The sequence below is a fragment of the Mustela nigripes genome, chromosome 10, assembly GCF_022355385.1.
Source record: "Mustela nigripes isolate SB6536 chromosome 10, MUSNIG.SB6536, whole genome shotgun sequence".
Lineage (NCBI taxonomy): Eukaryota > Metazoa > Chordata > Mammalia > Carnivora > Mustelidae > Mustela > Mustela nigripes.
The window spans coordinates 53,391,663-53,403,458 of NC_081566.1; the positions used below are offsets into that span (position 1 = coordinate 53,391,663).

At 51.4% G+C, this 11,796-nt stretch overlaps 1 protein-coding gene and 1 long non-coding RNA gene across 3 annotated transcripts in view; one reads left to right on the forward strand and one right to left on the reverse strand.

Annotated features, from left to right (window-relative positions):
- ESRRG (estrogen related receptor gamma) overlaps nucleotides 1-5,976 on the reverse strand; it is a 620,659-nt gene extending 614,683 nt beyond the window's left edge. Inside the window, exon 1 of one of the 2 annotated variants that reach the window (XM_059413338.1) lies at nucleotides 5,897-5,976. Coding sequence is in view for 1 of the 2 variants with exons in the window: in XM_059413334.1 (XP_059269317.1) it covers nucleotides 5,897-5,898 (2 nt within the window). In the remaining variant the exon portion in view is untranslated. The remainder of the gene's footprint in view (nucleotides 1-5,896) is intronic. The other variant, XM_059413334.1, reaches the window with a different exon arrangement.
- A 4,343-nt stretch (nucleotides 5,977-10,319) lies between these two features.
- Nucleotides 10,320-11,450, forward strand: LOC132025702 (uncharacterized). Its single transcript, XR_009406670.1, has 2 exons — nucleotides 10,320-10,387; nucleotides 10,485-11,450. It is a non-coding gene; the product is annotated as an uncharacterized LOC132025702 (long non-coding RNA).
- Nucleotides 11,451-11,796: the final 346 nt, after the last annotated feature.

Genomic DNA, 11,796 nt, shown 5'->3' on the forward strand with positions numbered 1-11,796 from the left:
AAAAGACAAGCAACCCAATTAAAAAATAAGGAAAGATCGTGAGTAGACATTTCTCCAAAAATGATATTCAAATAGCTAAATAAGGACATGAAAAGATGCTCGCATCCTTAGTCATTATGAATACTCAAAACCACAGTGAGATACCACTTACACCCACTAGTATAATTTTTTTTTTTAAATAAAAATGAAATAAATGTTGGGGAAAACGTAGAGAAACTAGAACTCTCCATTGTTTTTGGCAGGACCGTACAATTTTGTAGCCACTGTGGGAAGCAGTATGGGGATTCCTCAAAAAGTTCAACAAGGAATTAAGGTAGGACTCGGGAATTCGACTACACCCAACGGATCTGAAAACATATATTCAAGCAAAACCTTGCAAATGGATGTTCATTTCAGGATTATTCATAATAGACAAAAAGTGCAACAACACAATGTCCATCAACTATATATAGACAAAATGTGGTCTATCCACAAAATCCAATATTATTCAGCCATAAAGAGAAATGAAGCACTGACACGAGCTACACCACTGATAAACCCTGAAGCATGACTCTAAGTGAAAGAAGTGGGGACCCATCAGGCCCCGCGTTAAGTGGTCTCAATTCTAGAATGTCCAGAAGAGGCAAATTCATAGAAACAGAATGTGGATGAGTGGTTGACAGGGATTGAGAGGAGAGAGGAACAGGGGATTGCTTCCTGGGTACAGGGGCTGAAGATGGACTTAAACAGTGGTGTCAGCTGCACATCATTGTGAATCCAGTAAAATATAGTTACGTTATATGCTTTAAAATGGCTTAAATGTTTAAATCTATGATATCTGAACTCTTACCTCATTAAAAAAAAACACCTCAGTTTTTCACAACTTGAGAGAATAAACAAATCCTTTATATTTAATAACGTCTGTCTGTATTTCTCCCTTTTATTAATTTTTGCTTTTAAATTGCACTGCACTATTTTGGTTTCTCTTTTCTCTGACTCCAAGATCCTTCTGCTGGGACTTTACAAATACTTCACCTGACTACAGGCCTGAGTGTGGCTGTGTGGAGTGCATCACCCAAATGATACTGATGAGTGAAATGCTGAATTTCAGATCGGTGGCTGACAAGTTGTCCTATTCCCTTTATTTCCCTGGGCCATTTATCATTAGCCTTTTGCTCTTGAATGGCATTTCTGGTTTGTCAGTTTGCCCACAGAAATTTCTTTTCTGATGTTACATCTCCATATCCAAAACTTTCTCATCAATAGTTTAGCCAATTTGACCATCACAGATCAATGAATAGATGTGGGAACCTTCTCTCTTTTAAGTTATATTACAATGTTTAATTTGAAATAATAGAATATTGATGAGTCTGGCAAGGGGAGGGATATGATTTATCGTAAGTCAGTAATTTGTATCTATCATTAATTTACAAGAGACTAATGAATAAGAAACATTAATATGTCTAATAGAAAACACAAAGGACATTAAGAAAAAACTAAGTATCCAGTAAGTCGCCCCCCAAAAGAAGAATACATTTCTCCCAAAAAGAAATGTCTTTTTTTACTATTAAATGTTAACAATAAAATAGAGATTATATAAATGGGTCAGAAAGATAAACTATGTGCCCCGAACTTGATTCTTCTGTCCTGCAAATTTTCCTGTCAACTAGGTTATACAATGGAAAATGCTGGAAAAAACTTTAAGCTGGGGAAAAAAATATCTCATTTGAATATATACTTGTAAAGCAGTTGAAAGGAGATTCAGTTAGATCAGAGGATATAACTAAAGAATCATGACAAAGTTATATAGAAAGTTCTGAAAAGCAATGTAGTTGTCAATGAATTTCAAAGATACAATTTCCTGAAATTATGTTAGATAATTTTTATTTAAATTATTTTTTAAAATCTCAAAGAAAATTTCTATATCAAAAAGTCATGTTTACCTTTTATGACAGAACTATTTAAATGTTAATATGGCCAGGTTTTTTCCAAATAGGCAGAAGGGGAAAACAGAGCAAGCAGTTGAATAATTCAAGTTAAAACAAAGAAAATCACTTTCATCTCAAGTAGGTGTCTCACTGAGGTGCAAAGCAAAGGCAGTTTTAACCAGAACTACCTAGAGAATTGTGGTGAGAATAATCCTGTCTCACAGAAGCTGAACAAATCTGGTTCATGTAATGTTATTGCAAGGAAATTTGAGAAACATAGAAACTAAAACCAACCTGTTGAAGGTGAACAAGAATGCGATGAAAAAAAAAATGCTTATATTTTAGGTCAAAATTAAGTGAGACAGAAGAGTGCACAGAAGACTTTGCAGGTGGCATTAGGGACTCAGTGATCAAATTTTAAAAACACTCAGCCACAGCATACATCTGAACATTCAGCCCAAAGTCACCTAAGCTAAGAGTTCTATTTCTTCACATAAGGGGGAGGAATGAAGCTAAACAGGTGAGACAGAAAAGGAAAGCGCTGAGTTAATGGAAATTCCTTGTCAGAAAGAGTCGCTCAGGTCTTCTTTCCGCTCTCCAGAATTCCCCTTCTCCATTTTTCTCTCAGGCCTCGGACCTTTCCCCAGATTTGTGTAAATTTAATAATCAAACGGAATCCTGAAGGAGACAGTACTCGGCTCCTCTAAACTCTCACTTTTTAGGAAAAGAAGTCTCTCTATAAGGGAGAACAGATAGGCCAGGAATTACCCCCAGAGCTGGAGTCCCCGGGGCCTCGGACCCAAGAAAGATTGTTCAGGATGACAGGGAAAGGGGTTGCTCCAGCTTTTAGGAAAAGGGGCCACTGCCTTCATCCAACCACATACACCTAGCACAGTAAATTTTGTTTCGAGTCAAAGCTCTGGCTAGGGAAAGGGAGAGGGACAACTACAGCACGGGAGTCCCCAGATGACCCAGCTTCACTGTAGAGAGACCGGGATGGTAGCCAAGGGATTAAGGGTGAGGCCGAAGCAGACAGGGATTGGCACAAGAGCAGCTCAAAGTTTTAGGGCTCAGAACACTCTCTGGGTCTGAAAGGGGTTCGGGTTGATCTTCTCACCCTTGGGCCAGAGCCACTCATGGCACTAGGAAAACATCATTTAGGGACTGTCGGCTGGGGGGTGGGGCAGAGGTGGTCACCTCTGCCAAACCCTAGTGTATTGTTTCCTTCTTATGGCCTTTTCTCAAGGCTTACAGGTCACAGACCCAAAGAATTTAAAGAAGTCAGTTCCTCATTCTGCCACTTTCCAGAGTTCCTTGAAAAGTAAGCTATTTGGGAGGAATGGGATTTCTTCTCTTCACTAGTACCTTTGGAAACAGGCATGCCTCCTCCTGCTCAGCCTTCGCCTCCTCCCATACACAGTTTACTCTCTACTTTTGTCCGGATGGTGGACTGTCCTCTTTACTCACACTCTGGTAGAGGATTTGGGGTCCTTCTTATCCAGGGTCCCAGCCAGGGGGAAAGGGCCCAGGGGGCCTGGAGGCCACAGAGGCAAAGCACAGAAGAGCTGGGCCAGAAAAGAACCAGAAGCCAGGAGAGAACTAAGATCCTGCCACACAGCAGCGGGAGGAAAGAGCTAACCCAGAGCTTGGGGCAAGTTTATTTGACTTCCCTAACCCAGGAAGCTGCCAAGTTCTAAGATCCCATCAGACCCCCAAAAGCCCTCCGGGTTCCCACAATTCCTAACAGCAAAATGCTCTAGGCCAGCACTCTTCTTCTCACTGCGCAGTCCTGGAGCCTGGCACGCCGCGTCCACCTTCAGGCCCCTGATTCTATGCCCAAGAAGAATGGCCGGGGTGGGACAGAGCAATCTTGGCCTTTTCCATCTTGACTCAGCTTCTGAGGCGCGTCCTAGAACACTGGGGACAGGGGCTCAGAATGTGTCTGAGGACCAAGCGCTGGGGAGGCTGAGAAGCTCAAGTCAGTCACGGGGAGACCAGAGGTCACTGCCAGAGACCCTGGGCTGGGGGCTTATTGTCTTGGGCTAACGCCAGCGCTGTAGAAACGCCCCGTTCTTTTCAAAGGAGACAAGGGGAAAAAACAGCTAGTTGCAGTCACTCTAGTTGGCATACCTTTCCCTTTAGCGCATCTCTTGTCTCATTTGCTCCTAACTTCCACCTTTCTTTGGTGTCCCTCTCTCCTTCCTCCTGTCTTCCTCGTAGGACATAGGCAAGAAAGTAGAGGCCCAGACAAATGCAGGATAGGAGAGCTGAGTGGTATTTACAGTCTGGGAATGAGGGAAGTGGGGCGGGGGGGCGGGGGCATACTCTAACACGTCACACCTCCCCCAATCCAGGACCCTGTCACTAGTTTCTGCGACAAAGTTGCACCAAGTTTGGTATCTACCCATACCCCTGAATGCGGCCCAGGGACTGTAGCAGAAAGCTGCTTCTGCTTCTGACTTGGCCCTTAGGCTTCTGCAAGCTGTTTGGGGCGGGCCCAGGGGTGGGAATCTCGGCAGCTCTGAGCCAGCTACGGGCGGTCCCCGTCCTGTCTGAACCAGACTGTCCCTGCAGTGCCAGCGCGGGAGGAAGGCAGGGACAGGCCGGCTGGGAGGAGACCCTCCGTGTCTGTGACGGGGAGCTCAGGGTGCGCACGCACCGAACAGTGAGGTCCCCCTCTCCAGGGCACTGCCACAGCCCTGTCCTGGCTCTTCGGTCCCCACCAGTCTATCCACACGGCAGACCGGGCGCTTTGGAGATGTGGCCATAAGGGAATTCCAAGTGTGACATACACTGTGGGAGCAGAAATTGGAGGCGGGTAAGAAGTTAAGCCCGCGAGGGCACAGGGCCCTGCGCGCGGGCGCAAGAGGCGAGGCCTCAGTTCTCCCCTCGCAGGTTTCCAACTCCTCCCCACCCCGTTCTGGGGCTCTGTCCTTGGGCCAAGCGGATCCGAGTCCCGGGTTATTTTCAGTCACAACCTCCTCCATCCCCGCCCCCTCCCCCCCAATGTCGTGTCTCGGTTCCAAGAGGGAAGGACAGTCCGACCTGCGGTGAGCGAGTCTCACGCCTGCCGCCGCGCGCCTGCGAGGAAGCCGGCCTGGCCGCTGCTCTGTGCGCACAGCCCTTCCCCGCGCCATAAACGCGCGCCGAGCGCTCCTCCCGCCCGGGACTCGGGGAACGCTCCCGCCGGTCCCGCTCCCCGCCCTCTTGACGTCTCAGCTCTAAAACACCGGAGCATCGTCCGAGGCTCCAGCATTAATAAAAAGAGGACAAGGGAAAGGCCCACAGACCGTCGTGATCTCCTTGCGCCTTTGCTATCTGCGCAAGCGAGTCCAGTCCGCAGCCGCTGGGGGAAAAAAGGCATCGCGGCACCCAGTGCCACCTGGAATTTAGGGAACGGACTCTGACCCTATTTCCCGGCTAGGCTCATCCTGTACCCACGTCGTTCCCTCCTTTTTACCGGGGCGATTCCGAGATTTTAATTAAGACATCCGTCCCTGCATTGCGGAGGCAGGGTCCCAAATGGCGAGGCTGCCAGAGCACTTGGTTCCCATCCCGCGATCGGTGCCACAGCGGAAGGAAAGGTCGCGATCCAAACGCTCTTAGTCCCCTCCCCCAGCGCGCGGGCCCTACTCCAGGCCCGCTCCATCGCGCCCCTCCCCCACCCTCAGCTCCACACTATTTCCTTCTTTCTGAAACACACACGCCCAGCCCACCCCGCCTCCCACGTAAAGGCCAGCCCTGTCTCTTTTTGTGCCCACATCCAAACTCAGCTGGAAGTTGAGAGCAGGGCAAAGTCAGAGATGCGCGGAAAGAGAGAATAAGAAGGGAGAAATCCAAGGGGGAGAGGGCGCAGAGAGGAGCTGGAGGTCGCAGGGTCAGGGGCAGACGTGGAGGACAGCCCCAGGGGCGCGGGCGCCGCGGCAGAACCGCAGCGCCGCCCCCGCGTCTGCCACCCGCGCGCCCAGCGGGGTCAAGCGTGGACTCACATGGTCGGACCGCAGAGCCGCTCTCAACTACTGCGAGTGGGTGGTTTCTGGGCTCCCCGAGATCTTCTCCCCGGCTGCCTGCGGTTTGAGGGCAGAAACAAAAACAAAACAAATCACGGGACACAATCGGGACGGGCCGTTCGGCGCCGCGGGGACCTCTCGCACTTAGCGCAGGAAAGTGGGCGCAGGGATCGCGGCGGCCGCGTGTAGCCTATAAATAGAGAACTTTTAGACCGAATCTACTAACAAATGAGAGTAGCGGGCGTAAATTTGCGCACGACCCCCCCTTTCCGGGGACGACCCGACCACCCCTCCCGCCACTCTCTAGGCAGGATTTGGGAGGGGACAGATTCGGAAAGGAGGTGGAATTTAATTTTATGAGAATTTGCGGTAGTTTTGATATTTTTGCAGAGGGGGCACTCCGCCTCTTTGAACCTCCCTTCCGCCCACCTTTGCAGCTTCGTCCCCTCCCTACCCCTCCGCACCCCCCTACCCCCGGCAGGGCACTGAAGGTCCCTGCTAGGAAGCGCAAAGGCCCAGGCAAGCGGAGCTGCTAGGGGTTGGCTGTAGAAGCGGGGAGGGGGAGGGGAACACGGAGCCGGGGTTCCCCGGGGATTACTGCAGCCACAGAGGGAAAGCAGAAAACTGCCAGCATTTGGGGGTTTCCTCTGACGCCGCGACGGGAATTTAGGTTATCCCGAGTTTGGGAGGGGAGTGCGAAAGGGTGAGTCCAGAAGGCACAAAGGAGTTCCTAGAGTGCAGATTTCCTTTCCCAGGGTAACAATAAACCTCTAGTGCTAGCAAACCCCCTCTCAGCAACTTTACTTGAACCCTCGGCCCTGACGGGGCCGGGAGAGCGAAGGCGCACGCCGGAGTTAAGTCCCTGCTTGCCTTGGGGGCCGCAAGCTCTCGGAGAAGCGTGTCCTGCCGGCTGGTGCCCCAGGGTCTGGCTCGCTAGCTCCCCGGGGCCGGACGCCTTTTCGCCGAGCCCGCTCGCACCTGCCGACCGGAAGAGATCTATTTCACCCGGAGTCTTGAGCACCACTAGCCGTCCGCCCGCCCCCTTTCCTTGCGCCAAGGCCGGATTGCCAATGGTGATTGGGTTAGTTCGATTTTCATTTTCTTTCAGGTGCTTCTTCGAAAACAAAACCCCGAGCACAGCAGACACTGGCTCTCCACTCCAAACTCTCTAGTTCGGGAGGTTGCTCACTAAAATTTTCCTGGATGTTTCACACGAACCACAGTCAGGAGGGTATCCATTGGGGCGGGAATGTGGGTTGGAGAAATTGAGGGCGCTGCAGGTGAGGCCCCGCAGGTGAAATGAGGTTGCACTGATCCCCTTCGGAGGCTCGGTTCACGCAAGGCCTGTGGAGCGGGGGCCAAGCCCGCGTAATGGGCCTAAAAGCGGCCTCCAGCTGGGAGGAGGGAGCCGGCGAACGGTGCTGCTTCTTTACATTGCCTACCCCAGTCCCACACCACCATCCCGCCCCCTGTTAACGGAAATGTCAAATGCCTAACCTCTACCCCTCACTCCTAGGAGAAAATCAGAGAGGGTTTCCGAGGCAGTTGGTGTGGGGGCGTTGCTGCCCCCATACGCGCTTCTTCCAACACCACTTCCCACCTATTACCGCCCCATAAACGGAAAAGTTATTTTGTTTTTCCCGGAAACCAGCCCGGTTTGGAAGGAGAGGGGAAAAGCAGAGGCGCTAAGGGGTTGCACCAGCCACTCACCCGGCGGGGTGTGCTCACCGCCCCCGAGTCCACGCGAGCGGGCCCGCCAGACAGTGCCAGCCCCCCCACCGCCTCCAAGCCCGCGCGGCGGGTGCTCGGGCAGAAGGAGCGCTTCCCCCCAGGACCCGGCCTGAAGCGCACTTGAAGGTGCTCCTAGACGGAGCTGGATGGAGCCCGGGTGTCCCGAGGCACTCCAGCCTGGCTTGCGCTCCCTTGGCTACGCACCTGTCCCAACCTCCCCGCTCCAGTTGCTGCCCCGGCTGGGGAGCCGGGCCTGGAGCCCCTGCCTCTAACGGAGCCCGCCCCCGCTCTATCCGCGCGCGCTCGCCTTCCGGGACGCTGGGCCAGATATGGGGAGATCGCGGGCCATTGGCTTGGGCCACTGTTTCGAACTGGCTTCGAGTATATGCCCAGATTTCGCGGCACCTTTGTGGGCTGGGAAGACAAGAGTCCAGGCCAGCGCCTTACCTTTCACCCCACCCGGACCTCCCCTAACCCTTCGGGTTGACTCCGCAAGGAAACTTCCTTGCGGGCCGAGTGTGGAGGTCAATGAGTGCTTGCGGCTTTTCTCGAAGGTTCTGGGGGTTCGTACTAGAGGCACAGGCCCTATGGAGACAGAAAAGATAGACGCACAAGCTGCAGTCCCGTGGCTGTGTTCAGCGCGAAGTTCACGTCTATTGTTTTCTGCCTCGGGGAAAGCTGCCCAGTGTGATAGATCTTTTTAGAGCCCATCACTGGAAGAAAAATCCTGGTGATAACGATTATCTCCCGCTCGCGCTATCTTGCCATCGCCCCAATTCATCTCCCTCCCGCTCCAGCCCCTCGGGGAGAGGAGGAGAGGAAGGGGCTGGCGGGAGGACGGGCCAAGCCGCTGCCCTCGGATGGAGCGGAGAGGCACGAGGCCACTTCATCCGTCCCATTCCGCTCCGGGCTGGGGAGAGAGGACACCGCGGCTTTCTTTCCCTGCCAAGCCTCACGCTTCTTTCAAATGATTTTAGTCTGGTGCTCCGGTCTATCCATATACATTTCCAATCTCATGGCTCATAAACTATTAGCAAAATGGTTTCATTATTCACCTTCTGTATCCTACAAAAGGGAGAAAAGAAGGGAGCGGCAGGAAGGCAGAGTGGGGGTGGGGGGCAGTCGTTGGACACTAGTTAACAATGATCCTGCCCGTGTTTAAATCATGGTTCAGACTGCCTTCTTCAAGCTGACATTCAACAAATCTGATCCGTTTCCAAGGATCTGTAGCCGACCCCTTCTCTCCCCCTCTACCCTCCCCTCTTTTGCTCTCTCTTTCTCTCCATCCATCACTATCCATCGCCCCCTAACACCCAGGTTTCTAGAGGGACCAGATGAATAGCTAAGATACTGCAAATCCATTATTTGCTTCATTAGGTGTCATCAATAAGGCACGCCCTTCCGATACGACACATATGATTATTTGGTTAGAATGACTACCCCGCTACCCTTAAGGGGGGTGTTGGTGATGGAATCACATACCATCCCTGAAACCAAGCCGTCCTAAGTGACAAGGCTAAAATGATAACCAAGAAATTGGCCGAAGGCTTGGTGTGGCGCCCATGTGCCCAACTGGGCACCAAGTCCTCTTCTGGCTTCCGCAAGACGGGGGACGCGAGGAAGTTGCAAAGTGGTGTGTATGTGTGTGTGTGTGTATGCCTGCGTGTGCGCGCGCGCGCAAGCGCGTGCCCGTGTGAATGTGTGGGGAGGGAAGGGGGGGGGGGGGTAACCGATCGGGGTCTTTGTTTGCCTCTGAGAGGTGGCAAAAGAAATTTTTTTTTAAATTTTGCCTGAGAAAGCTGGAATTAAAAGACAAATAGAAACAAACTGGCTCGTGGAGGCCCGAGAACTCTGTGCATGGGCTAACCAAGGTAGAAAACTGCGGGCAGGCGTGAACTGGCAGAAGCGGCCTTGGGCGACGGGAATCCGACCGGCTTCTCCGCTGGGGGCGATGATGATATTGTCTCCACCGATACTTTTCACTTTTCATAAATTCTATCTAGAATGACTCTATCACAACACCCGCGCGCGCGCGCGCACGCACACACACACATACACACACGCTCCTCCCTGCACTTTTTGAAAATATTAAGGACGCTAGGCAAGTGAGATTGCGGTAATTATCCCTGGATGTAGAAACCAATCTGGCTGCGGGAGGCCCCTCTGCAGTCGCCCGCGGCAGCGGCGGCGGCTGCGCGCGGACCCGCGCAGAGGCCGGGGACTCCGGGCGCCTGCTAGGTCACCGCGCCGCGCGGCCGCCGCTCGCCGGCTGTTTAATATACATGGGGTGGGAACGGAGGGAAACGGTCTCGGGCCTGCACGGCCTGCAGGAAAAAAAAAAAAAAAAAGCAAAGAAAGAAAAAAAAGAAATCAATTTGCTATTTATTTTTGAAAAATACAGATTTAGGAAATTTTTTTTTTCCAGCCCGACCCCCTCCAAGAACGGCGGCCCACATTTAATTACGTCTTTTAATGACTTTTCCCTTATTTGCCATTGCTATTTCACGTGAAGGGCGGGGGCGGGGTGGGGTTTCTTTGGGGGGTTTTCAATTCTGGTATCTTCAAAAAGATTTGCCTTATGTGTTAATTGCATGCTGTTAAGCACATCTGGGACTGCGTGCTGACCAACTCGGACCAACTTTTAATTAACACATTGACCCGGCGAAGAAGCAGCCGCCCAGCCTCCCCCTCGAAATATGTATATTAGCCGCGCGGACGCCGCTTGGCCCGCGCCGCCAGGTGCGTGCGAGGAATTGCTTGCATCGAGGGGCGGGAGGGGGTGCAGATTGCAAGCGCTCGCTCTCTTCCAGCTAACATTTTCTCGCCTTCCCTCTAGGAAAACAAAGAAAAAGGAGTGAGTGACCGGCTCCAGAAGCAGGCATCTTATATCCTTTAATGTGACTTGACTTGACCCTGGGCGGGGAACTTAGGAGAATGGAAGGGAAGACTCTGGAATCATTTCTAATCAGCCTAACCTGGGCTTATTGGGTCTGAGCTGAGATGGAGCCTGAGTTCTTTAAATGGTCCAAGTTCTCTGTGAATGAAGAGAAGCGGTGGCCAAGAAGCCTGGTGGCAGGAGAGACCCGGCCAACGGCTGCCTTTTGTGGTTCTGGCCTTCCTGCTTCCAACCTCCTCCCCTGCGCCACGGGCTCCCGGAAGGAAAACCGCAAACTCTCGCAGGCCCTGGGTCTGGGGACCGGGAATAGGGGTCCCCCCTGCCTGGAGCGCACTGCAGGCAGGAAGCAGAAGGGAATCTATGGCTAGTGTTGGGCTCTAGGCCCAGTGGCCGAGTCTAGAGTGTTCCGGGGTGATCTTCTAGCCAGGCCAGTCACATCCCGGCTGGAGGGAGGAGGAAACCCGGAACGCTCCCCGACGATGCCACCTGCAGAAACATGCAATTTCACCCTGAGTAATTTCATTCAGAATGGATGGCGTCTCACTGGACTGGTGCCTTCAAAGTGAGTGCCTCGCCGGCTTCCCCGTAGAGCACAAATGCGGGTTAATCCCCAGATACGTACTCATTTTCTTTTTCCGCATCTAATCTCCACGGACTCGCTCTTCCAAGTGCTTAGCTGCAGCATACATCCCTATAAAAAAAAATGTCAAAGCGGTATTCCTTCTCCCAGCCATAAAAAAGTTGGAGCGAATCGCTCCCAAGTTACCGTTTAACGTCCCCTCCAGGTAACAGTTGAAGTTTCTTGTTTGACATTTTTCATTCCCCAATACAGAACTTTTCAATAAATATGTAGTACCAGCGCGAGCAGAAGTATATGTCGCAATAAATTCATGGCTGTATGCTCTATGTCGATGCTTTGCAAAATTTAATGTCATGAGATTGCTCCCCAAATTCCTTCCACTTCTTTTCTTCCCCCCACCCCATTCTTATTCTCCTTTTTGTGTCCTTCCCTGGAATCTACTTTGCCCATCAATTTATCAGGGAATCTGCAAAAACTTAAAACTGACAAAATAGAGAAGATAAAGACAGAGCAAAGTTCTGTTACTCAGTAATTCCTGAGTTCCTCCAGATCTCTTTATATTCAGATAAAGATTAAAGGCATAATCAGAGCACATCTTTAGTCAGGAGGAAAAAAATATATATATATATATAATCAGTTGGTAATTTACAACTGGTAAATTACAATGTCTCT